General features: G+C 40.3%; 1 protein-coding gene across 3 annotated transcripts; it reads right to left on the reverse strand.

Annotated features, from left to right (window-relative positions):
• Window positions 1-674: 674 nt before the first annotated feature.
• golga3 (golgin A3) lies at window positions 675-27,742 on the reverse strand (the record flags this gene model as incomplete). Of its 3 annotated transcripts, none has more annotated exons than XM_084056204.1 (23): window positions 675-3,319; window positions 3,599-3,753; window positions 4,165-4,329; window positions 4,933-5,055; window positions 6,007-6,139; window positions 6,598-6,737; window positions 6,899-7,015; window positions 7,529-7,726; window positions 8,041-8,184; window positions 8,426-8,642; window positions 10,132-10,226; window positions 11,331-11,594; window positions 11,853-11,930; window positions 12,141-12,509; window positions 12,924-13,085; window positions 14,847-14,984; window positions 15,536-15,738; window positions 17,111-17,417; window positions 18,680-18,788; window positions 19,713-20,458; window positions 21,061-21,167; window positions 23,828-23,992; window positions 27,580-27,742. In XM_084056204.1, the coding sequence occupies 23 exons, from the start codon at window positions 27,740-27,742 to the stop codon at window positions 3,121-3,123; spliced, it is 4,497 nt and encodes a 1,498-aa protein (XP_083912330.1). In that variant the 3' UTR covers window positions 675-3,120. The 3 variants fall into 3 exon arrangements, with proteins under 3 accessions (XP_083912330.1, XP_083912329.1, XP_083912328.1); XM_084056203.1 differs by having other exon boundaries at window positions 23,729-23,992; XM_084056202.1 differs by having other exon boundaries at window positions 23,702-23,992.
• Between the last annotated feature and the right edge of the window lie 10 nt (window positions 27,743-27,752).

Genomic DNA, 27,752 nt, shown 5'->3' on the forward strand with positions numbered 1-27,752 from the left:
GTTGCCGAAAACAGTGGGTCGGGACTCGGGACCCATGTCTGTGTCACGATCAATTTGTATGGGTCATCACAGACAGTCCCCTATTATTTCATTGTGTTGCCTATGTCTGTATCTGTTTGTTTGTTGATGTGGGCAACGAGACCAAAGGTCTCCTTTTAGTTTGCTTGTGTTTTTATATTGCTTGTCAGAATTAACTTGTCAAAATATCAACTGTTATTCCCTTATAGGATTTTTTAAACGTGAAGTTTTATTTGACCGTACTTATGTATTTTATGCTCCAACTGCTGTTCAGCACTTTGTAACTCATGTTTTGAAAAGTGCTATATAAATAAAGTTATTAAAATTATATTTTTCATTTCCTACGTTTAAAAAAAAAAGGAAAAGATTGAAGTAGTGAAAATAGCAGATCTGCAAGCTCACAATGACAGAGCTCTGCTATTTTCACTAGTTTGGGTAGTTTCTTGGCAAAAGTCTAATCTCACTTTTGTCTTGAGCTAAAACGTTTGAGAACCACTGGTTTAAGTTGTACTTGACTTCAGCCTCATGACTAGACAGTAAAAATGTAAAATAAAATAAAATTCTAAAAACATGTGCCCCCCTAGCCTAGGGTTAAAGCATCTTCTGAAGTAATAGTGATGTGTAAATATTTACATAACAAAACACACATGCACTGGTTGATGAATAGTGCAATTTTATGAGATACATACAACGCCATCTCCCATTATAAACGTTAAACATCGGAATGAATAACTTCCAACCATAGCAGATTAAAAGATCGAACAGCAAATACAGCAAGGTTTATGCATATAGAGCTCATGCTCCCCGTCACACTTATCAAGTACTGGTAGCTTATTACAGTGAAAGTAATTTGGAAGATGCATCTTGTCAAAATGAAGTCCCCAAAACACAGTTCAGAACACAGTATATTGGTATGTTTGTGATTACCAGATCCAGACAGAGCACTCCTCTCCCTTATATTGTATGCTGTCCCTTTGGAATTGCACGAGCATACAGTGTTGTTAAAAATAGTCAAGACAAGCAAGATATTTAAATGTACAACAGCTCTTGCAGCACAATTGCATGTGCTGCAAGCTGCTGTCAGATGAACCAACTACATTTGTAAGTCTGCAGTTCTGTAGTAATTAGTTTACTTTGATGTACAGGTTACTTTTGACAGTGTTGTAATTTATCCTCTTTATACAGTTAATCAATAAATGCATTTACAGTCATAGAAAAAAAAGGCAAAAACAATTATGTTCATATATTAACCTCTGCAAAACGTATTTTTTTTTCCCTTTGACAATGAACAAACTGCAAAAACTGATTAGAAGGGGGCATTTTCTTCAAGTATGAAGTAATGGTAATCAGAAAAAAATGATTAAAGGTTTGATTACATCTGATTGCAAATCACTGAAAACTATAGTAACATTTATGCTTCTTAAAACTCTGTCCCAGTTCTGCAAACTCTTTTTGCATCTTGTATGTCAGTTGATGCAGCCCAAATCTATATATATATATATATATATATATATAAATTACAATAAACCATTCCATGAGCTTGTAACCATAACCATTATTACAATAGACATATATTACATCTTGCACACGCTCAGTCAGTAGAAATAACGTTCAAACCGTTTAGTCCTTTTACACCATAGCAAAGATTCCTTAAGGCTTTTTCATGTTATACACATTACAGTCCAAGCCAGACAACAAACTTCCATTCATAATTGAGAAAACGTTTCCATAGAGTTAAACAACCCACAATGGTATGGTTAATAGCAAGCATAAGAAAACAAACACTGCATTTCCACAAGAGGCAATAAAAAGCAGACCACTAGTGAGCATGACAATATTGAAATCCATAGAAAACAAATAATTTTTCATTGCAAATTGCTAGAATGAAAAGCAGAGGCATAATTGACCACTTGGGTAAATCACAGAATGAATGACATACCTCCTACATAGTCAAGAAATTGACAGTGGGGAGGGAATACTGCGTGTAATAAAGCCAGACATTTTCTACCAGCCTGAAAGCAATTCATGTAATATTACCTGCAAGATCAATTAGTAATTTGTAGTAAGCAAAACACCATTATCCAACTGCAGACCAACTGCTGCAATGGAAATGGTTTTACAACCAGGCTTTAATTACATCAACATCACCTCTCATAGGGACTAATATTAGAGGTTGTAACACAGGTCCCTCAATGAATTGTTTGGATTAGTTACCAATGGTTACCATGGGACATGCGACCATGTTTGAGTGACAAAAAATATAAACATGACATCACCACCTCGTCCTCTTTGTCATCCATTTTCACTTTCTAATAGTACAACTTTAACGCCCGATCACTGAGCAGAATTTCTAACTTCTTTTTAACAACTAACTTCTTTGTTAGTTGAGCCACAAAGCAATTACAAAATTATTGTAATGAGGCTTTTTGCAATAACAATACGCAAATTACAACATAAGGCCATAGAACTTCATACTATATTAGATCTCAATATCCATCAGACAAACATGTCACTATCGGATATCTGTCAATATCTGACATACTGTATGGTGCAATTTGGTGGTTTAAGATCAATGATGAGTTTACGATATAGGCTTTTATTGTGCCCCCCCAACAATGGTGGTAGACCAATTCTTTGAAAATAACATAACACTCTCAATTCTCAATTATACAATGAAAACTGGGTGGTGGATCCTTAAAGTAGTAAATAATGAAAAAGAAAGACTATCACAGCACTCTAAATGGACTTACTTGCCACAAATTGCTGTCCTAGTCTTTCTTTTTCTTTATGAAACGGTGACATTTTTCCATTACTGAATTGTAAATAAATAAAACATAACGAGCAGCATCACAAAAACAGAAAAAATAATAATAATCAAAATAAAGAATAAAGCTATGGTATATAACTTATTACTTTGCGTCAGCACTCTTGTGCTAACTAGAGAATGCCAAATGTTGGCAGCAATTGTTAAGAAAAGAGAAAGAAAATAATGATAATAATAATAATAATAATAATAAAGGTGGCTTTCTATTTTTTTAAAAGTGCCCTTGTGGATAAAACTCCACTCTCTGTCCGTTGGCCTGAGAATTTTTTTTTTCTGCATTACGATGGCTGTGCCTCCTCTTTTGCCGAGTTGTTATTCTCCACCACATTGTTGTTTAGCAGTGTTGATGATTTTGAGACGTCATCCCTCTCGCCCAGTCGCACTAGCTCCTCCTCCACGCTGGTCAGTGAACTCATGGACTCATGTACCGTGACAGTATGTTCTTCCATCTGCTTTTGAAGGCTGTCCATCTCCTCCCTAAATAACAAAATAATAATAATAAATTCAATACAGTCCATTGTGATAAACAACAACTTACTAGACTATTTTAATGTGATATTCCATACTGTGGTATTGGGATATCAAAGGTCTTCTGGTTATCGTGATGTTTATTTCTCCCACATTGCCCAGCCCTACCAGTCCCTGCTTTCTGCCCGACAAGACCCAGCATGCTGTGACCCTGACTTCGATCAAGCAGGTATAGAAACTGAAAAGATAATGTAAATGAATGACTCTGTAGCAGGGGGGGTGTCTTACTTGAGCTGCCGTAGACAATTGTGCAGGTTATTGAGGGGTTCCTTGTTGACAGAGGCTGAAGGTTTCAGCAGCTCATCCAGCAAGGACGCAGGCACAGGGCAGTCAGGGATCTTTACCGGCGTCACAGGGTTGGATGGGTTCCCCTCCATTCGCTGCTGCTCCATAGAAGCATCCACAACACCAACAGATTGAGCACACATCAAAAACACACACGACAGATAACGTTTTTTTTTAACTTATTATATTATTATACTTATAATTAAGTATTCAAGTTGGGCAAACACATGCCCTGAAAAGGTGTTCCTGAGGCCAGGCTGCTGGTTTTAATGTCAGGACCAAAAGTCAATGAAAAAACCTTCTTAACCCTCAACCACCATCACCAGTTGAACCTGTGGAGTTGCTCGTCAATCAAACAATATTGGTTGCACCTTGCAGCTCAAATGCGTGAATATGTGCAACAAAAGCAGGCCATTGCTGTAAAACAGCATTCATGCTTAGTATATTAGCCTTGCTTAAATCAAAAATGTATAAATGAATATGTAAATAATAAATAAATGCCGACTTGCCTTCCTCAGCCGATTCTGTTTGAGGTCCTGTTTCAGTTGCTGGTTCTGCAGCAGTACCGTCTTCATGCTGTTCCTCAGCTCGCCCACCTTGGCCTGCAGCATGAACTTGTCCTTCCTAGTGCCGTTCAACTCCTCCTGGACAGACTCCAGCTCTACTTTAATAATCTGAGACAGACACATCTCTGATATAGAACCCAGTTTGCACCAATTAACTCACCATCACTACACCTGGGGCACAACAATTGCGTTTATCTTTACAAAATTAAAAACATTTAATAGATAGAATCTATTTATTTTACAGCAAAATAGACCAAAGTGAGTGTAAAATTGAAAAAGTGTAAATTGATTTCTCATTAAAATAACACCAAGGACCCAAAGATTAAATACAACAAAATTAATGAATTAAAAAAGTTAAATAAAAAATACACAACATAAATCATTCCAAATGGGATAACATTTTGTAATCTGGAGGTAGAACCCGCACACGACAAAATCTACACACCTTTATTGATCAAATAAGTCAACATCTCAATTAAAACAATCATATTTGATAAATGAAGAAGTCTAAATTATACATTGTGTGCACATTCTATTTCTAAATCATGCACTGCACGATACTGCGTATAGTTAATCCTCTGCATAAACATTAAAGGGGAAATAGACAACATTCAGCCACTAGATGTTGCTAGGGGGGGATTATATTTAATTATAAAAAATATATTTATGCAGAGACAAATATGTATTTTAAAAATACATAATATATTATACCTGTAGAGCTGTGTGTGTGTTGTCCAGCTCTCTGTGGTGACACTGATCCATCATCTCCAGCTGCTGTTTCTGGGTCTCGATCTCCCTCTGTCTCTGCTCTACCTCCCACTTCAAGTCCTCCACCTACCGGACAGAGTATTTGTCACAGAGGTAGACATCAGGAAAGAAACTTGTTTCAGGGTTAGATTTCAAGCACATTTAAAGTGCATAGTCTTAAAAATATATATAATAATAATTGAAGGGTGATTTCCCCCTTCTGCACCACTTGGCCAGCAAATCGACATCTTATTCAAAAGCCTTTGAGAGAGCGTGGAAAAATTATTATTATAGTCATTACTGAAACCATCCAGGCAGTCATAGTGCTGGCTGTAAAGCTCTTTGAGATGCATTCTATGTATGAAACGGCTAAAATAGCTTTTTTTCAAAAGTCATTACTAGTAGGAATATTAGTAATACTAGAAGTTAGGGTTGGGAACACTCAAAACTGTGAGATAATTTCACCAAAATGTACAATCTGAAGTGTAAGATTGTGACACATGCTCATCTGAAACATTTGTCCATTTAAAAAGCATGGCATCTTTGAGCCACTTAACTTGCAGTGACAGTTAAGTAGCCAGTTCCTCCTCAAGTTAAGTTATGCTAATTTAATTTGCAACAGTACAAAAAAAACATTCTGTGAAGCCAAAACTTAACATTCAGTGCTATAGTTACTACAGGTCATTGTTTTTATTAGCCCTGCTCATGATACACACAGTGTCTTGTAGCGCTCCATCTCCCTCATCTATCTATACATGTGATGTTCCCAGCTCAAGCCTTAGTTGTACTTTGTGAGCTTAAGATCTGCTCATTTCGGTGTACCACACAATAAAATGAGTTACAGAATAGTGAGCATGTAGATCTGCCATTTTCAGTGTGCGACACCAGCATGCAACTAAGAATAAATCAAGCTTCATCAATTTACCTATAAGATTTGATAAGTCACTCAGATTCAGATTTGATACATGGATTTGGATCCAGACTCAGATTCTACAAAATGCCTTCAAACCCCAACCCTACCAGAAGTACTATCACTACCTCTTGGTTGGTGAGGGGCTGTTTGGACAGCTCCTCATCCAGTTGTTTCTGCAGGGCTTGGAGCTGGAAGTGAGCCTCAGACAGTTCTTCCTGGAACCTAGACACCTCCTGAGAATGCTGCTCATCCTGAGTCCTGCAGGGAGACACACACCAAACAGTAATGCAATTATAATGACAAATTCTCAATGACGATGACAAATTCCTCTTAAACTTAACTGGGTTCCTTGATTTAGTCATTTTGCCCCCAAATGATTTTCTCAGACTAAAATTCAGACCAAATGGGCTTGTTGACCATGTTTATGGAGCATGGAACAAAAATATTTCTACAAGTCAAATTGATTTAATTCAATTCCCACAAAGCTATTCCCAAATGCAAAAGTAAAAATAAAATGTCTGTTCCTTAAAGAGGGAAGTGGAAACTTGTTGTAGACGTGGCAAACATCATAATCCACACAGCAATCCTTTCTGGAAAATGACAGAATCTTTCCAGGGCCTTTTATCAGTGCTTCCACTAAGCCATCTCAATAAAAGGAACCCATACAAACATGAACTACCCATATCCCTGTATGCAAATCGGAAATGTGAACATACTGTAGTTTTTTTGCTTCGTTGTGCAGGGCTTTCACCATCTCTTCTTTGGTCTGCAGGTCTTTCTTGATCTCACATAGCTCCAGCATTGCTGCCCTGTAGTGTCTTCTGTTGTGGGCGGCTTCAGCCTTTGCTGCTGCCACCTAGAGGACACAACACGCCATTATACCATTTAAGAGTTCAAAGGAGCACTGGGGTAAGAATCTTGTAATAAAAAAAAATTAGCACAAAATAAATAATGAAATTATGTAAATAAAAACTCTGTAAAATGTCTAAAAATATCATAATCAAACTGATCTGTTACCTGTTCTTTGAGGTCCTTGACTTTGGCTTTCTCCTTTTCCAAGGCAAGCTGCAGAGACTGAACCACCTGTTTCATCTGGTTATCCTCTTCCTCTTTGCGTTTCAACACAGCTTGAACCTGAAGAGAAAGGTTAGAAAGGTAACAGTGAGTGAGTACTAGAAAAGGGAAAAACATACTATTCACAATTCCATAAATGTGGTGGTACTGTGACAAGAGCTGGTACAGAGAACTTCCATCAACAGATGAAACCTAAACCAGATTCAGATGCAGAGCTTTGCAATGCACATAATTGGTTGAGATAGAAGGGCCGTTTACAGAATTACATTTTCTTCCTGTATTTGAAGATTTATATCATTATGTTTTAATGTGATATATGATGATGGTGGCTGGATATGATCATCATGTCAGCTTACTGGCTACGGTCATTGTGAGTGAAGAATAATCCTCCAACAATATGTGCAACCTTTTTGTACAATCTAAACATTTCAAGATCTAGAAATGCTACCTAAAATATTCAACTTCCATATCATCATTGTAAACTAGCATCTTCAACCAGACAGTGTTTTATCCTATACTTTATCTCATATCACAATTTGCTAAAAACGTAACTTTTCAACTTATAAAATGTACCTGCAAGTTGAGTTGGACAAGATCTGCCTCTCGCTTAGCTAAGGCTGTCTCCAGAATGTTAGTGTGCTCCCGCAGTGTATTGTGGGATTGCCCCAGTCCGGCCAGTTTCCCCTTTTCGTGCTCCAGCTCTAGGGCAAGCTTTTTGTTGGCATCCTCCAACTTCCGAATCCGCCTCTTGAAGCACCGGGATTCCTGAAGCTGTGAAAGAATTTGGTAATGGTTAATTCTGCAAAAAGGTATGTGAATGGATAAATAACATAAGTGTATGTCTGCTGCATGTTGTGATCAGGAATAAAAAGCAGTGGGAAGGAATAAAACAGAAATTAACAGTTGTATGTAGGCAAAAAAACAACACAAAGACCAAACAAGAGACAGATCTACAGAAATAAAACATACAGAGAGAACCAGATAGGCAAACTAAGACAAGGACAGACAGAATGCAAGATAGAAATGGATTGAATCCTCATGTAGCACTAGCAATTATTTTGGTGATGTATAAATTCATTCCACACCTCGTCCTCCAGCTCCATGACCTTCTCCTGAAACTCTTCCAGCTCTGTGGAGGTGAGGGTGATCACCTCCTGAAGCTCCTTCTCCAGCATGGCCTTACTGCGGCTCACAGCCTGGAGATCAGCCTGCAGGGCCTCGATCTTATCCTGGACAATAGACAAGCACATACAGGGTTTCAAAAGGCTAATTCAAACACCATTCAGACAGCCTCAATGTTAGAGTCAGAGTTACTCCAGCATTTCCGTTTCAGTATAGTATATTACAATCCATTAGTCAGTGAATAGTAATTTGGAGGTAATTTTCAAGCACTATACGTTACAGCACATTTTATACACAGAGAAACTCAAAGTGCCTTTCAGGAAATACATAAAGGGCCCTCTCTGTTACCTGTAGAGCCTGGTTGTTCCCTCCATCCGAGACCTGGGCCTTGAGTTTGACCAGTTCTGCCTCTGTGGTCTCCTTGTCTGTCAGGGCCTCCTGGAGCCTCCTACTCAGGATGCCCACCGCATTCTCATAGGCCTTGTGTTTGGCCCTCATGTCCTTCTGGGCGCTGGTCAAATCGGTCCCCAGACGCTTCATGCGTACCTTCTGCTCTGAGATGGCTCTGTTTGAAAGCAGAAGAGCACTGATTAGTGCTTCTACGTCTTATATAGCCTGGACTGCACCAACACAGAGTAAATAAGGTGGTTGAGTGGAGTGATAACAACGCTCTTATCATTAACACAAAAAAGACAGAAGAGATTGTTTTTGGTGCACCACTGGAGATACACAGATCCCCCATCACTATCCATCGTGAACAGATCAACCAGGTATGTTCGTATACATACCTAGGAGTAGGAAAACACTACCCTTCCTCTTTGCCTGGCCTACTTGTTGTTAACTAGTTGTAGGAACTATTGTTGTATTGTTGTATTGGATCTATTAGCTCGTGCTCATTTGATTTGGCTATTTTATCTCATGTGTTTATGAAAGTAGATAGCTGATATATTGCACTTTTACCTTAGCGCTAGGTATACTCTTGGTTGCTTGTTTTTACGGGAAATGCACTTACGACCTCTGGTGATTAGTAGTTTCGTTCCCTACCTATGTTGAATGCACTTATTGTAAGTCGCTTTGGATAAAAGCGTCTGCTAAATGACTGTAATGTAATGTAAGAGTAGTAGACCATCTTTTGTCATGGAAAGACCAGATTGAATCAGTGGGTAAGAAGACAAAGCAAATAATCTATTTCCTTTGCCGTCTGAGATCTTTTGGTGATAGTAGACAGATTCTTTTTTTGTTTTTCACTTCTGTTATTATGAGTGTTCTTCAGTACTGTAGTACCACCTGGTATGGATGTCTGTCTGTAGCCTTAAAGTCTGTTGCAGCAACTGAACATTGTTCAAAGATTGTTGGACAACCACTTCAGAGGCTATATACATCTACATATAATAACAGTATGCTAAGGTTGGCAAGGAATATCACTTCAAACACTAGCCATGTTTTGTATGGAGAATATAGGTTGCTGCCTTCAGGAAGGAGTTACGGTGTTCCAACTTACAATAAGGTCAAACTGAAGAGGTCCTTTGTCCATCAGACGACATTGAGGCTTAATCAGGAGTTTAGGCCAGGGGTAGGCTGAGTGGTGGACATTGCTCTTATTATGTCTTTATGTATGTATTTTTGTTTTTTGTGTCATGTCAAATGTGTGTACCGTTTATGTGTTGCATACATGGCTGATGGCTCGCAAGACACATTTCAGTGTGAACTGACAATAAAGTATTATCCTATCTTATCTTGTGTGAGTTTTTTCTATTGGCATCACTTTCTTCCCAGTTGTTTTTTAAGTGGTTTGTTACTTGGTCTGGTAGTCATCTTCTTACAAATCTAACCCATTTTTAAGCAGGAGTCTCATAATGTTAATAGTGCTCATTGATGTGCTTTATTTTCATGACAAACATTATTGCTGAAGAGTAGATATCAATATGTTAGGCATCTCTATTGGGATGAAAACAAACCAAACTCTGTAAAAACAGAAATATTCTGCATGGATCAGGCTGGGTTTGGGAACAATTCTAGTTGCCAAAAAAAAGTCCATGGCGCCTGTGACTCACTTTTTGGCATCAGCTTGCATTTGCTCCACCTGCTTCCTCAATCCCTCGTTCTCTTCAGTCACGGCTGCTAGCTGGCTCTGGTCAAACTGTACAGTCTAGGGAGAGGAACCAAATCCAACAAACCACATCACATCACACCACACTCCATACAAAATGGCAGATAGAAAACTAAACACAATGCAAAAGTGCACACCGGTATATGCACAGTAAGAGGCTAAAGTGTAAATATGCACAGTGATAGGTGTGTCTATCCATGTCCTGTACCGTACTACTATAGTGACAGAAAGGTCCCGTTGTCAGCACATAATGTTATGGGATTGTCTACTCTACACCAATGAGTAAAATAGCTACACTTGCACTTTGGTTGTACTCAATATTTTAAATATTAAACACTAACGTTCCAAAATGGATGAATACTTTGGAACATAAAAGCATTGCAAATTAAATTCAGTGCTATCCTACACACAGGAATTGAGATTTGGGCAAGAATTTAGGTTGGATAATACCAATAATATTTATTTATAGGCCTGATAATGTCAGTGAGAAAATAGTTTGCAAACATTAGATCTAAAAACAAATGTTTTTTTGTGATCATTATCTGAATTGAATTTGTCTTATGCTGCATTTTAGGCCACTGTATGTTATCTACACCTAGTCCTTAGATGCAGTCACATAATTCCCCCTGCTGATCAATCAAGTTAATCTCATCTTATACAGTATAGATGCAGGTTTCAGGCTGTAAACAATAACACTGCTGTCCTGAAATTCTAATTTTGGGAACTTCCTGTTTGTAACCAAGGCTATGTAGAGTAAAGAAGAAACGGTCTGATACGTATACATTAACATGTGATATGTCTACTCCTCTATAATTTTCCTGAATCGTAGAAATAAAGATAAGTGTTTATTCACATGCCTCCCATTGAGTTCAAGGCATTAAATAAACATTTCGGCTGCAGTTTGCCTCCAAGTACGGAGAAAGAAGGCTTATAATGAATACTGTGACCCCTCTCCTTCTTTAATATACTCTTTGTTTGTAAACCATTGCCCAGGGAAATAAACGACTAGTTAGCTAACGAGAAAGCGTACAAAATAATCTCCATACGATTTTTTAATTAATTATTATTATGCTTTAAATTTGCTAGTGGTAATGTTAACGGCTGACAGGACAAGGATTTCCTAACATCGAAAACATTCTATACCTGTAACTGGGTCTCCAGTTGGTCCCTCTCCTTCTGCACACCTTGCAGGTGAGCCTCCAGGCTGTTCATCTGCTCCTGGACCCTCACCACCTCCTTCTGCAGGCGTGCTTGCTCTAGCTCAGCTTTCTCCTTCTCTCCCTGGATGTTCAGCACCTCCTGTTTCAGTTCTTTCACCTCTGCCAGCAGACGTTTCTTGGTTGCCTTCAGCTCGCTGATCAGCTGCTCCTTTGAGCTGGCATCTCGCCGGTAGGCTTCAACCATTACCTTTGGTGGACCAAAAAATATATATTTTATTTGAAGTCTTTTATCAAAAATAGTTTTACTGTTTAACTTTTAGTGTTGAACACTCAACAATTAAAATATATATATATTGTATAAGTGTTGACACAAACAGACATCAAAAGAAACATTTTCCATCAAAAGTAAGAAGAAAAACAAATTGTCACCTGTGACAATCAAAGATGGGGTTTTATAGCGGAATGGGATGTGAACACCATCTTCCTGATGGACATGCAATCTTACCTTTTGCTGTTGGAACTGCTCTTTTAATTTCTGTGCTTGTTTCTTTAGGGAATTGTTTTCCTTTTGTAGAGTTTCAATCTAAAAACAAAGCAAAAACCAGTGGTCATTTTCAACATTTTCTCCTGTAATTGACTTAATAAATTATATATATATATATATATATATATACACTGGGTCCACACAGCAATATTGACAACAAAGTCAAACAGAATAAAACAAATATGAATCCTGTTATAATACAATTATGATTTATTAATGACCCTCTTGGCACCTCCACCTGTTACTGACCTGCGAAGCTCTGACCTGGACTTCCTGTTTTAGTTGGTCAAGGACGTCCGCTGCCACCAGCACACCCTCGCTCAGCCGCTCTGCCCCCTCGTCCAGCTGACTTTTATCGGCACGGGCGGCTTGCAGTGCCACCTCCAGGACGATCTTCTCATTCTGGAGGAACTGAATGGTGTCGTCTTTAGCACTGCCATCTGTCTGCAGTTCACCGAGTTGGGTTTCCAGCTCCAGGTAGCGGGCCTCTAGCTGGTTGATGGACTGCTCTTTGGTTTGAAGGCTCTCCTGAGTGCTGGTCAACTGGCGCATCAGATCCAGGTGTTCCCTCTGCAGGGACTCCAGCTGCACGTCCTTCTGAGAGAGGGTCAACTTCATCTGGGAGAAGCAGACCAAGGAAGTATAATTTAGAATAGAATAGCAAAGCATTGTATGGTGAAGTATTGTATAGCATAAATCCAAAAAGAATAGCAAACAATAAAATGTTACTGCCTATAATGCGCTATCAACTGTATTGAATGTGAAAATAAACACCACTGAATGTTAACCACACCAAAACCCAAGCGTAAACATAACCACTTCCATCATGTGTCTTATGGAAGATGCTCCCGGCAAGTCCCTTAGTCTCCACCCCGTTTATGCTACATTAGTTTATGCCCGGAGGTGGCTCCGTTTCATGATATCATACACGTCCTCTGTGCTTCTGTGATTGGTCTACTTTCGAGGGGACCGACACGCATAGATACAGAAAAACCTTTGGCAGAGGTGAAGGAAATGAGCATGATTGATTACCTGCTCTAGTTCCCTCTCCAGGGAGCTGGCTGTGTTGGCCAGTTTCAGTAAACGATCACGCTCTTCCTCAAACTCCTCCAGTTTATGTTGCAGGTCATCCTCCACCATGGTCTTTGCATCCTGAATCTGCTGGTAAGCTGCCTCCTGGGTCAGCATGTCAGCCTACAACATCGACAAGGAAATTCAGAAAGTGAACACATTGAAAAAACAAGACTCTTGCAGCGCCACACCATAAAAAGACACAGTTTTTATTAACTATGCTATAAGATGCAACATTCACATTTTAGACATGTAATTGGAATCGAAACGTTGCTGGTTCGATCCTCGGCTATCCCTGTGTTAGTGTCGAAGTGTCCTTGAGCAAGACACTGAACCCCTAACTGCTCCCGATGAGCAGGGCGCCTTGCATGTTTCCTCCGCCGTCGGTGTGTGAATTGGTGAATGAAATGCACATAGTACAGTGCTTCGGAGATAAATACACCAGTGGCCTTGCGGTTAGAGTATCTGCCCTGAGATTGGGAGGTCGGGTTCGATCCCCGGCCGGGTCATACCGAAGACTATAAAAATGGAACTCAATGCCTCCCTGCTTGGCACTCGGCATCAAGGGTTGGATTGGGGGTAAGTCCCTGTGACATACTAGCATCATGTCCAGGGGGTGTATTTGTACATCAAGCTGCCTCATGCTACAGAAACAGGAGACAGGCTCCTGCCCTATGAGTCACATAAGGCTTACTTACAGTACATAGCCAACATTACAAGTCATATCTTGCACCGATCAACAGCACATTTTATGTACACTAACAGTAGGTCTACTTAGAATCTTCATGCATTTTTTATGCCTACATCAGCAACAGCAGAGACATTATGTTCAGGAACGCATTGAGGGAATTTCATGACATTGGGCACAAATGTCCACTTAGACTCAGTGATGAACTGATACACTGACAGAAGTAGGTGGTCAAAGCTCAAGATCATGACCTCATGTCTGTTCCATTCTTTTAAATGCGGTATTTCACGACGCCTTGAGGGAATTTCATGACATTTGGCACAAATGCCCACTTGGACTCAAAGATTAACTTAAAAAGGTCAAGGTCACTGTGATCTGTCCCAACTGTGTGGACGCGATGTCTCAGGAATGTCTTGAGGGAATTCCATGACATCTTTACAGAAACGTCCACTGGGACTCATGGATAAACTGATAAAATGGTCACAAAACATAACCATCCCTTCAAAGTCTTCATTTCACTACAGTGCCATTGCGACTCAGCGTGAACATTGTGCCACTCACTCTTTTCTCTCTCTGAGAGAATAAGATTCTCACCAACCCTCTCCCTATAACGGAGCTAGTTTTACTTACATTGTAGTTGGACAAGCCATCCCCATGCCACATAATATGCATTCTCTGACTTATGTCAACATTACTTTGAAGCATTTTTGTCACTGAACAGTTTTGGCTACAGGTACAGGCAGCACGTCACACGCTCTCTCTGTCTCTAGCTATTAACTTAAAGAATGCTGGCTCTATCCAAAGTGACGATCGTGCTCTTTGTTAAAACCAATGCTCAATCAACCACGTTGACTCCCTCTCACTCGACACTCACTTTCTCTTTGTTAACGTCATCACGCTATGCCAGTACTTTGATATCAAGCATTTTCACTATAGGGACATTTTTATTCCGCCAATACATGCCAGAAATATTACTAGGAAGCTTTCCGAAAGTTTTTGACCACCAAAACTGCACCCATACAATATCACATGATGAGAACCACACGGGAGCAACACCATTATTAGACCCCGTCTTGTTAATTAATGGCTTACATGCCATTCTAAAAGTTGGAGCAACTTCTAAATGAATACAGTGAATATATAATAAATGTTTTAACTTGATGATGCTCTTATTCAGACTCAAGAGGGCTTTATACCTCAATGCTCTGCAGCTGGACAGCAATGCGTTCCTTTTCCTTAATGGAGCGGTGTTGTGTGTCATTCAGCTGATGGGACAGAGTCACATTCTCCAACTTCAGGTGTTCCAGAGTACCCATCTGGTTCATCTGTCCAGCCTGGAAAAAACAACAAAGAAAATGCATGTCAACTTAATTGAAATGGCATTAGAAGTCATTGTTTACATCTCTAGAGTATGCATTTCAAACATCACATGGATGCAACTGGGACGTATCATCAGTGTTGTAGCCTGGGGTCACTATGGTCTTTCACAGCAACAACCTGCCTCACACTCACAATTTACAATTGGGAGCTGCCCAGTACAACCATAGTCTTTCTTGCCTCAATAATAATTGTGTGTGCAACTGTGCCCACTACTGTGCCCACTCAGTTTTTCCCAGCTGGTCAGGAGGACCAAAACTGGTAACCTTCCAGTTGTCCACTTCTCTGCTCTAACCACTTGGCTACTGTGAATGGGGCCTTATGTCTTATGAGTAAATCTGAAAGCAGAATGCATACCCAATGAGAGAAAATTTTCAATAATAACGTATTTCATTTATAATGAAAAATCTAAAAGTGCTACAAGAACAGACAAAAAAGCAACAAAAAAGACGCTACAAGATATGAAAAACTATTCTGAAATTCTATGCTTTCACAACAGTAACCTTACCTGCATGTTAGCCATTTCGCCCTGCAGCCGAACCCGTGCCTCCTGTGCCAGCGCCAACTGCTGCTGGTACCACTGTCGGACCTGCTGCAGTGAGTCAATCTCAGCCTGGGCCGTTTTCAGCCGGCTCTGCAGGGTGCTGCGCTCCAACTGGACCTGCTGGAGTTGTCCCTGGAGCCCACCCATCTGCTGACGCAGCTCCTGGACTGTAACAGCGGAAGACCAGAAACATAAGACATTAGGTCAAACACACAGTCCAAAACCAAGGAACACTAATACTACTAATACAATGACGACGACTACTACTCATGTTCATTTGCCCCAATGATAGAAATCATGCAACGGTGTGCAAGTATTGGGGGGGGGCTTGTATACTTATAGTGTCAGAACACAAACCACTCGCTCAACTACAGACGAATAGGCGAACTAATATTTGAGGGGCGAAAAAAACATCACTGCTCACTTTGCCGTCAGACGGAGAGACAAAAGGACCGCTCTGAACAGAGCACGAGGATGTTTAATTGTGTTTATGGGGAGATGTAGCATGTTGTGTGAATAGTGAACAAACAAAAGGTTGATTCCAGTCTCTAAAAAACCTTCCAGAAAGAAAGAAAAAACAACAAAAAACTGCAAAAACGACTTGCACATCCGGGCAACCATAAAGCAAATTGCACTGACCCCAATATCGTTTTTACTTGCCCCAGGCAATCAGGCAACTATTGGTGTCATGGCTAAATACAATGTTCATACCTTGTTTTATTATTGTTTTACAATATACTGTAACAGATATAATCCAACTCTAGCATTAGTTGCTATATTAGGATTCTGTTAGCAAAACATCAAGTTAGCGGCACTGCGTGGCATATTATGCGTGATAAAGTATAGCATTATTATTGTCACAGCTAGGGGGTTGATGGCTAGATAGCATCATAATGAAGAACATCCCATAGCCATGACAATATTCAAGATATACCACATTTTCTCAGGTCATAAGTTCATTAAGTAGCCTGGAGCTTTCTTATGTTAGTTCATGTGTTCATGTGTACAGTCATGCATCAATGTCACAAGACAAATTGCTTAGCAGCCTGTCAGCCACTCTAACCGATTCTGATCCAGACAATGGGTGCATTCAGCAAATGGACAGCGGTTAGCATTGGTAATGAAGAGGTACCTCACCATGTTGTACTGACTGTACTAAAGCAAACATGTTAATGTTAATGCCTATTCCTCTGGGACAAGCTAGCTAGCTTCTTTGTGGTTGTAAAGTATTCAATTATTGACATAACACATTAATGCTAGACTGCCACCTGTTTCTTTAAATGTTACATCATAACTCCTTGATGAAGCCCTGCATGGGCGAAACGTTGTTGTTTGGTTAAAATAATAAAGAAAAGACGGGAGAGGGACCCATCGTGTGTGGACATTTCCTTTTTCTTCACGTGATATTTTTTGGGTCCAGCACCGTGTTTAAAGAAACTGTGGGGATGTGCATATCCTACTCCTTTTTTACATCATAACTCCCATAAGCCAAAATTACATCAGCTGTTGTGGGGGTTAAGTGGCGTCTCTATCACTCACCAGCGGTCTCCCTGGTGGACATAGCCTGCTGCATTTCCTCCACCTTCCCCATCAACCGGCTGTACTGCTCCTCGGCCACCTGCAGGTCATTGCCGAGGGAGGCCAGGCTGGCGTTCTTGCTCTCCAGGCTGCCTTGCAGCTCCACCATGGCCTTCTCCAGTTGGCCGCAGTTCTTCCTCAGGGAGCCCACCTCTGCAGTGAGGGCGCTCTGCTTCTCTTGGCCGGCCCTGGCCTGCTCCTCCTGAGCCCGCAGCTGGGCGTTCACAGTGGCCAGCTGAGCCTGCAGCTCTGTCTTCTCCTTGAGTGCCTGGACACAAAGCAGGGTTCGGTATGGTCAGAAACACTACTTTTAAAAAAAGAAGGGGAAATATAACGCAGTCCATTTTTAATAGCAGAAAGTACTGCTTCTTGTCCCAGCTTTGAAAAATATTGCGGTCTGTAAAATGAAAAACCTTGTCCGTAGAAAAACACAGACCACTTGCACCGCTAGTCCTCTCTGTGTTGGGAGTTGAGGAGAGAAAATCTCTTAGATATATCAACGTTGTTTTTGTGGAGCAGTTTTAACTAGGTTTTTAGTAAAGCACCAGTATTTATAAAAGGGAGACATGCCAACTGTAAACCATGGACTGAACTAATTTAGTCAACACCAAGTATATCTTCACTTTACTGTGTCATTGGTGATTTTTATAATAATTGTCAAGTATCTTTCTTAACACCGAATGCTCATAATAGATTAAAAAACTCCAAATACAGAGAGGACCAGTGATGGAAGTGGTCTGTTTTGTGACTTTTTTCACAGACAAGGACCAGGCATGTATAGTCTAGTTGCAGACTAAAGATTTGTGACAAGCCGAGTTGCCAACTTATAACAAGTTGCAACAGATTCCCCAAAACGGTGGTTTGCAACATCATAAAACCGGACAGTCCACATCCATGTGCCGAGCTGCAACCGGTTGCCATTTCCACAGCAACGATACTGTCACAGTACCTCCAGGATAGGGGATATTAACAACAGACAGAGGGGCCGTCCCTACTGGACAGCGACAATCCACATCAAGGCGAGACATCAAAGAGACAGTTTACCGTTTCCACAGCACATCAACCTATTATAAATTATTATTAGAAATATTAAATAGATAAATAGGCCTACGCTCTCCCTCCTTTTTCTCATTTGTGCACTCTTTTTCTCTCCCTCCCTCTCACAGGCAGGGGGTTCAGTAAAAAGAAAAGAAAAACTGACTCACGCTTGACAGTGTATGTTTGTGTGGGTGTGACAGAGAGAGAGAGAGCAAGACAACATGTTGTAAAGTTACAATGGCAGATTAGTGTGGACAATTTGTTTGTGATCAGAAATGTTTGCAACTTGTTGCTTAAGATTGAACAAGTTTAATCATTTGCGATTCAATGAGCCAGCCGGCATGCGTCGACCTGCAACAGGGTAATTCAGACCGCCGCAATCGTTTCGTAGTGACGCAAATCTTTAGTCTGCACTAGGCTAAACAGTACTTTACACTATTACAAATTGTCTGTGTGACAGTAGGCTTTTCACTATTAAAGCTGCTCTTTCACCTGATTGGCCTCAGATGACAGTGACTCCAGCTGGCCCTCCAGTCTCATCTTCTCCTTCATCACCTGAAGCATTTCATCATGGCCCATCACTGAACTCTCCAAAGAAATACTGGAGGAATCAGAACCAGTCAATGTCACAAACATCATCATCAATATTATAATATTATTCTCCTAGGAACAACAAAGACATAATCAATAATACATAAAAAATGTATTATCTATTAAGTCATCAAAGAAAAGCCTACAATAATAATAATGCCTAGGACTGAAACACACACACACACACACACACACACACACACACACACACACACACACACACACACACACACACACACACACACACACACACACACACACACACACACACACACACACACACACACACACACACACACACACACACACACACCTACTGCTTTACAAAAAAATCAAACTATCACGATTCATATTTTTCATGACTAATCTTAAAAGTCTAGACTCTAGTAAATCTAGTCCATCTGATAAATAACAATTACATTTTAGTCTGATTTATTGACACAGCAAATGACCATTCAGCGATGAGCCCCCAAAGAAGGGGGCTAGGGTAAGTTAATTACTATTATTGTGTTTATCATGGACTTTAGCTTGGGTTGATTGCTGAGTAACTGAATATAATGTCATGTTGAGTCAGAGTATTGAAGAACTGCTGTACTTCCCCCTCTAAAATCATCCTAATTATTGCTAGAGTGCTAAATTCCTTCCAAATGGAGCAACTGCAGGTAAAAGCTGTATATATCTATCTGGTGAAATTATGTAAATCATGTTTGTTTTTTTTGCAATAATATTGCAAAAAAAATAAATATATCGCAGTCAAAATTTGCCCAATATCATCAAGCCCTATTGCAAGCAAATGCATACTGAATATTACTTCAGAGTGTAAACAACTATTGGTTAAGATCACATTAGAAAACCTTTAGACAAGTCAATGATTAGACCACATGTAGACCACCAAAGAACACATTTATGTAATAATATCTATGTCGATCCAAACCTGCTAGAGAAGCTGTCCCTTCGGCTGCGCGGCTCAGAGGTTCCCTCCCTTGCCTGTTCGAGCTCCAGCAGCTGCTGCTCATCGCTGGCTGCCTGGAGGACCTGCCGTAGGGAGGGGAACTGGCCCATGGCCTCAGGGGCGATCTCTCTGCCCTCCACCGTGTAGTGTGCCCCCCTCTGCCTGCCCACCACAGCGGACAGCATGCCGTACGTCCCCCGCGTGGACGCGCTGCTGTAGGATGAGCTGTCACTGTCCTCGCCATCGTTTCCCAGCCTGGCACCCGACTCACTGCCGTCAATCTCTGACGCGTTATCGCCAGAAATCTGGAGCGGGGCGACACCGAGCTGACCCTCGACCTCAGAGGAGCAGACGTCTGACGTTACGCTGACCTCGGACAGGGTGGAGACAGAGCTGATGGTGGACTGGAAAGAGGCCCGACCGCCATCTGACGCCATCATCATCCTCCCATCTTCCCCGCCTCCACCTCCCCCGCCGTTCTCTGCAGACTTGTAGTCAGCTAGGGAGTGGATCTTACTCGAGCGGGGCGAGCGGGATTTCTTGTCTTTGGGAGGGGGGATGCCTGGGCCCAGGCTGCCCAGTTTGGGCCCCCGGGGAACACTGGTCCTCATAAAGGAGTACTCTGTGGTCATGCTGGTCGTGCTGGCCCGCGGCAGAGCTTCTGGGTGCAGCATCAACTCTGGGTCCAGAGTGCTGAACAACCTGCTCTTTGGGACGGTGCGGTGAGACTGGGCAATGGAAAAGGATGACAGGTGAAGGAAGAGCATAAATTACAATATAATGTACCTTTGTTTCTCCCCTTTTGACATTTGGCTCTTAACTTTTCTAAGCTTGTTAGCACTAATGAGGAGTTTCAATGCTCTTTTCTATATATGTGGTACTGCTGTCCTGTCCGGCTCTCCATTATAAGAGATCCTTACCCTCAAATGCACTAACCTATAAACAAACAATAATGTGCTTTACACATATTGGTAATAAAATTGCTTAGCATTACTGACTGAAAATTTAAACCAGGGGTGTTTACTTTTGGAGAACTGAATGGAAACAATTCCCAAGCTGCGTTACCCAAGTAATATGATGCTTTAGCCTGGGGGATTCTACTCAACCAGACAGCTTTATTTGTTCCATTTATGTATTTTCAAGATTCAAGATTCTGCTTAGTGCTTTATTTCACAATGTAGAAAGGGTTAGGGTTAGTGAGGGGGGATGACATGAAATACAAGTCTTAAGCCAGCTGTGAACCCAAGCAGCTGTGATCATGTGGCCCCATGCATGCTAGACTTAATTCTTTGCTGCAATCTGATGCCTGGTCAAAACTGCATCCACTCACCTTATGCCTCTGCACCCTGTACTGTTTGAGCTGCTCTTCTAGGCGCCGACGAGCGTCCAGACGAATCTTTTCCTCATTCTCCATTTCCAACGAAGGTTCTTTGTTGGCTACAGGGAAAAGATTTTTAGAACAAAACAGAGGAATCTTCCATCTTGGACCGTAGATATAGGGCTGCACAATGATGGCTGACAGTCACAGTTATTATGCCAAATACTATGCTACTGTGAATGCAATTACACTCAGTGGCCAATTTACGTATGTACACCTATTGTTCAATATAAACAACCTACTCCTCCAAATAGAGTGATGTGGTTGCAACACTTCCACTAACATCAGAATGAGCAAGCCACATTATTTAACTGACTTTGAAAGTGTTATGATTGGGCATCAGATGGGATGGTTTTCTGAAAACGTTCCTCTGTTCAAATAACGCTTGCCATGCCTTTTGCTACATCTGTATGAATACTGTTATGTAATGTATGATCTATGATATCTGTGCTCCATACCATGTGAACATGGTCGTGAGTAAAATAAATGAGGATGATAGTTCCAGCATCTCAGAAAGAAATACCCTCCTGTACAGCACTGGTTCTCAATGTGGGGGGACCCCCTCAAGGACCCCCAGAGGTCCTTGGGGGGGTTCCAGGGTGTCAGCTCCTTGAGTGTACAATTGTAACCAATTTGTTCCATTTGTACACTCAGAGTTAAATTAACACTGTGGAATTTACAGTGTAGATGGGTCCCAGAGATAAAAAGGTTGATAGTCACTGCTGTACAGTTTGCTGAGAATGAATAAACCAACATCGAGTCACCCTCTTAATGAGAGGTTAGAGGAGAACCGTCTCGTTGAAGCTAACAGGAGGGCCATGATATGAGGCTAGGGTGCTGAGTAGCCGAGTAAGCAGACACCAGCTCAAGAGGACAACTCACTCTCAGTACAAGAGAGGGGTGCAGAAGGGCATTTCTGACTCATCAAACTCATCAAACCTTGAAAAGGACGGGGGAAAAGATCAGGGTCCTACCCAACTGGTAATCAGTAGTGGAGGTGTGTACCTAATAAAATGGCCACAGCAGAGTGTATTATAATATATGTGATGACTAGTCTTTACAATTTGATGATCAAAACACCATTGTAGTTTTACATCTATATAAACATTTCAGGTCATTTAAAAAATAGAAAACATAAATGATATATTTATGAATTCTATGTAATAAATCTGACAACTAAAATTGATATCCAAAGAAATATGCCAATTGTGCAACCCCCAAAACATTCCAGGCACTTAATATCATCCAAGTTCCAGATGTATCGGATAGGAAAACATCCAACGATCTTGCTAAGAATAGGCCTAGATCAGGCACAACCATAAGCCATAATATGGACACACAAATGTATAACTGTGTTTTTACATCAAGAGTGAAGCTGCATGCAACCCAGCCCTCAAACAGCCACTAAAGATAATTTGTCATTCATGTTGTTTTTATGAAGTTCTGTGGGTTAGAGCCAGGGCAGGAAACTAACTTTTTACCAAGAGGCCACAGTGGCTAATAAGCCATACATTATATTAGACACTTTCACCATTTTACCAGCCAGACAAGAATTTCAGCTTAGAGAGAGAAACAAAACTCGAAATGATGGTTATTATCTCCAAACAGGCTGGTAGGGTAAAAGATCTAATCTATGGGACAACATGGTGTTAATTTCTAGCCCTGGGTCCCTTAACCAGTTAAGATTAAAAAGGGAGTGTCAGCCAACCTGGTTAATTTGCACACAACAGACCCTTGTCACTGAATGTTTGGAGTAGAGAGTGATTACAAGGACACGCCAACATTGAAAGAGTAACGATAAAAGAAAACATAACAGACTCCTCCTTCCTAATCTGATTTGTAGAGGAATCTAACCACGACTGCATAAAATGTTAGCATTTTCTTTTGTTTAGGAATAATGTTAAGTCTTTGCATTATGTTGTCATTCCTTCAACATGGTGACATGTCCCTCTTAACCAGTAGAATCCTCCATTACATTCTGTGACATTTGTGTTAGCAATCTTGGCCTCAACCAGGTGCCAGTCAGTACAAGAAGTTACAATGAGAACTTCTGGACAACAGCAACACATTAAAGTGGATCCGTCTTGACTATGTGGGAATCTTTGTGTAATAATTAACATACACTATTAAGCCAATAGTGGTCATAGCATAGTATTAAGTCTATCACAACAACTCAAATTGACCAAACCACAACCACAGCTCTCGGAAACAGGCTTGAAAACATCACATTTAACGAGGGACAAAATATTGATAATCTAGTTATTCAAGATATTGAAACACCACCAGAACACAACATAACACAGGGATTAGTTCTAAAAAAAACACAGCCATTAGTCCAGCTACTATTCCAAACAAAGCACCACGTCCCACACCGACGCCTAATCAAGCAATGAAACACCTCAGGGAGTTGGACATACAGTACAAAGCAGGCTCAAACAAGTAAAGCTGAATCCATCTGGTCAGAGAATGCACAGGCGATGGGTGTTTAAAAAAAAGACTGTACACATCAGCCATTAAAGACATCCAACAGCAAAAGGGGGGTTAAATACACAATATTTGGGGACTCATTATAAATCAGGGTTTTTATGCTTACACAATTCAGTCTCCTGCATAGGCATACTTATTCTGAGCGATAGCAACGCGTCACCCTTGTGAACCGTGCCCTCAGCACTAGCTTCCTCAGACTTCTCTAGCATCATGGGAGGGAAAGCAGCCACACCTGGGAGGGAGCGCTCTTGGCTCAGAGACTGGACAGGGACAGGGGTGCTGGTGCTCTGGGGAGGGGCAGACAGAGGCATGGGGCCATTCAGGTGACCGTCCCCTGCACCGCCCGGGCGATCCACTGCACCGTCTCCATTTGGCACCACATCTCGATCAACAGGACCTGAAAGGAGAGGAATTTGAGTTTCTGTTCTCTGAGGTTAGGTTAACCTACTTGGTAGTGGTACCATGGTAACTAATGTAGCATTGCTTTCATGAAACCGAGTCATGGTTAACCATATCCAGGATAACTGGCCAAGTTAATCTGGCGAGATAACTCAGCTTTCATGAAACCGATTCATGGTTAAGCTAAAAATAAATTCATCCAGGATAACTGATAAATCCTGGGTTAATCTGCTATCTAGGTTTCGTGAAACGAGCCCCTGGCATCCTACAGTGTGTATTGTTTCAATGTACTGTTTATTGATTTTATAATTTTATATTATACTGTTTAGACTGATGATAGGTTCTTAGGTTAGCTTACCTATAATCTTAGATTACTATTTCTATGCATTTGACTATTACCTTGTGTTGTACTTGCTTACTGTAAATCGTTATGGATTAAGAGTGTCTGCTAAATGCCTAAATTGTAAATTGAGCACCTGGTTGTATTGTTTTTCCTCTGTTTTCAAGAGGGAGACCAAAAAAAAGCCAATATGGTTTTAAAGGCATTTCCCCTCAAAAAAACAAAACAATTGGAAGAACAAAGGACTGTGTCTGCTTAGGAGGTTTAACAGTATTGTTTGGGTTTACATTTCACTGCACAATAAAAAAGGAAAGTGATATGCTTAACATTAAAGTAAAACATTCAGGATCCTGTTAGCATGGCTGGAAAGCTCTTGTCATGTTCTTGGTAAACTGGTCCAACAACTTTGTCAAGCTACAATGGCTATTCTGTGTAAGCAGGAAAGGGTGGATGGCGACAATTCAGTAGCCACGTGTCCCTATAGTTGGTCCTGTTCTCAATGTCAAGGTGCTGAATTACCAGGGCTAACTCCCGATGCAAACAATTTGAAATGCAAATGGTACATGTAGTGAAAACCATGTAATCATATGAACAGTGGAGTGCAACCACTTTAATAGGGCATATAGCATAATCCTAAAAATGAACTCCAGATCCTACTGAGAAAACTGAAAAATAGTTATTTGACAGAGGACGGCGGAGGACTTTCAATAATTTCCACATGCCTATATTTTTAGGACTACGCACGATTCTTTTCCTGAACATGCATCTTGGAATAGTGGGGCAGATGAAGTTGAAAAAAGCCAGTAGGTTAGGGACAGTCTCAGGCCGACACCGACAGTTTATGCTAATTGGTTAGGTCAGGCCTGGGCTCGGAAAAAGAAAACGAAAACAAGTGCAAGCACTGAACGAGCGTTTGAAGTTGATGACAAACAAGGTTCAAAATCAATATATCCATAAGCATGAGTAGCAGCTTGCAACTAAGGCTGCAACAACTAATCGATTAATCGAGTATTAATCGATTATCAAATTAGTTGCCAACTATTTGATAATCGATTAATCGATAATCGATTAATCGATAATCGATTAATCGATAATGGAATATCATTAATATAACAATTAATTCAATGTAAAATTGGCTATTTTATCCAAAATGTAAAAATAAATAAATGAGAAAATGTAAAGTAAAGTATACATGATTAGAACATGCTTAAACATTCGACAATTAAGGTCTAATATTACAGAACTACAAATTGATACAAAACCTACAGTATATATCCAGTTGTTTTGGGGCATAAACAAAAAGTTGAAGGATAACATTAAGTCTGATAATGATGTACCATGCATGTTCACATCAAGTATACTTTACATTACTTAAGACCGTTAAGTGCCCACCTATCCTGTATCCCATTTTTTTTTATCAAACATTTGCATTTGTATAGTACTGTACTGTTACCTGTACTGTTACCCTTTAGCCTAAAATATGTTGTTTTTTAATCAAATCAAGCAGTCAGAAGAAGAGAAAAGCTACCATAAGGTGGCTTTTATTTATTTTGATATATATTTATATATTTTATAGGTAGTAGCCTAATCAGCAGCTGAGCAAAATTGTATAACATGTACTTTTAAATTAATTATTCATCTGTATTGTCTTTATTGTTAGATAGAACATGCCTAAAACAACATAAAATCAAAATGATAAGGTAATTGCTTAATAAGTGCGCTAATCCGATTAATCGATTAATCGTTAAGATAATCGACCGATTCATCGATTATGAAATTAATCGTTAGTTGCAGCCTTACTTGCAACAACCCAAAAAAGCCCTGTACAGTCAGTGCAAGCCACATAGTATGTGTCTTTGCCATTTTTCTGTTAATAATGTTGTGGGGTTCTATTTCAAACTCTGGTCAGTGAAATATACGCATAAATGGAAATAGAATTACCAATTGTGCACCCTTGGTTAAGCTACTGAAACTGTGAAGGAGAGAGAGATAATAAGAGCGAGTTTTATTAACTACTTAACATCAACCTAACAGAGCAGGGAATGTCTGGTGTGCATGCTGCCTGCCTTTGTGACAGAGATGCTCCATCACAAATAAACTCACACAGAGAACCGGTGTCTGGCATGAGAAATGTATTAAATGTACCACATGACAAGCATGATGTGACACATCAACAATTATTCTCTCTCTCGCTCATTCCATTGTGGCATGTGATTTGAGCCACCGCCTACATAACTTGGGCAGCCTTTACTGGCAATAACAGACTTTTGTTTTGTTTTGGAGGTTTTGGTTGGCCTCAATACTGTATATGTTGACTGAGCTCTGGCTTCAACTCACTTGGATCGGTTGGAGTTTTAATTTTCGGACTCATTGAGAAGTCTACCACAAAGGTTAAAGGAGAAAAAATAAATAAATCTCCCTCCTTTAACAGTTGGTGCTAATTCTGGAGGCACTACTCTACAATTGTTCAGATGCCAATTGAGTAGTTGGTAGTTGTAGTAGATTAGTTGTACTGGGCAGCTGCAAGTGCATGAATGTTGCAGAAAAAGAACAAAGGTGCGGAGACATCTTTCTCTGATTAAGAGTAGACTCCACACTCCTGTCATTGCACTAATCTGTGTGACCACTGAAACAGGTCACATATAGCAGCAAATGGGATAGTTGTGAAAAAAAAAATACAAAGACAAAAGAAAGGTAATGTGTGATATGTATTGGTTAAAATAAGTGTTAAATAGCTCTATATTCCTAAAGCAATCATTGCTATAGAGTGTTTGTTCATTTACAGGGTTCTCCACCTTCCTCCAACCCTTTAGTAAACAGAACATATATTTTCAGGTATACCTATGGAATATATGGAATACCTATTTTATCCGATCAGGAGAGAGAACTCGTACATGATACAGAATTAACAAGTAAAATTGGAAGTGAAGGGGAAAAAAGAGCAGACAAAAAAATGGAACTGGAAAACTAAAACTAAGAATACGTTATCTTAATGGGGTTCTCTCTTCTGATTGGATGAAATTGGTATCCCAAATCTTTCTGTTCACTGAAGAGCTGGAGAGATGGGGTGACCCATGTTACTCAAAACTCTATAGCAATTTATGACCTATTATATGTGAACTCCTCCACTTTCTAGCTGTGGAGCTGTGTTATAACAAGGTAGTGGTTATTTACACATTTTACATCTGCAAGAAACTAGACTATAAACAAAGCAACCCAGTCAAACAAACAGAATCAACACTAACCATTATGAACATCTTCTGCTGATGTAGGTGTCATCTTCTCCAGCCCTGGTTTCAACGGTGTTCCACTGTCCACAATACCCGCTTCAACCTCTTTGGATTTTACAACCACGTCTTGTTGTTGAACCTGCATTTCAATTACTCCTTCTGTGTGGTGGTTATCCATTTCAATTGAG

This window comes from Gymnoscopelus microlampas (genome assembly GCF_963454915.1).
Source record: "Gymnoscopelus microlampas genome assembly, chromosome: 4".
NCBI classification, from domain to species: domain Eukaryota; kingdom Metazoa; phylum Chordata; class Actinopteri; order Myctophiformes; family Myctophidae; genus Gymnoscopelus; species Gymnoscopelus microlampas.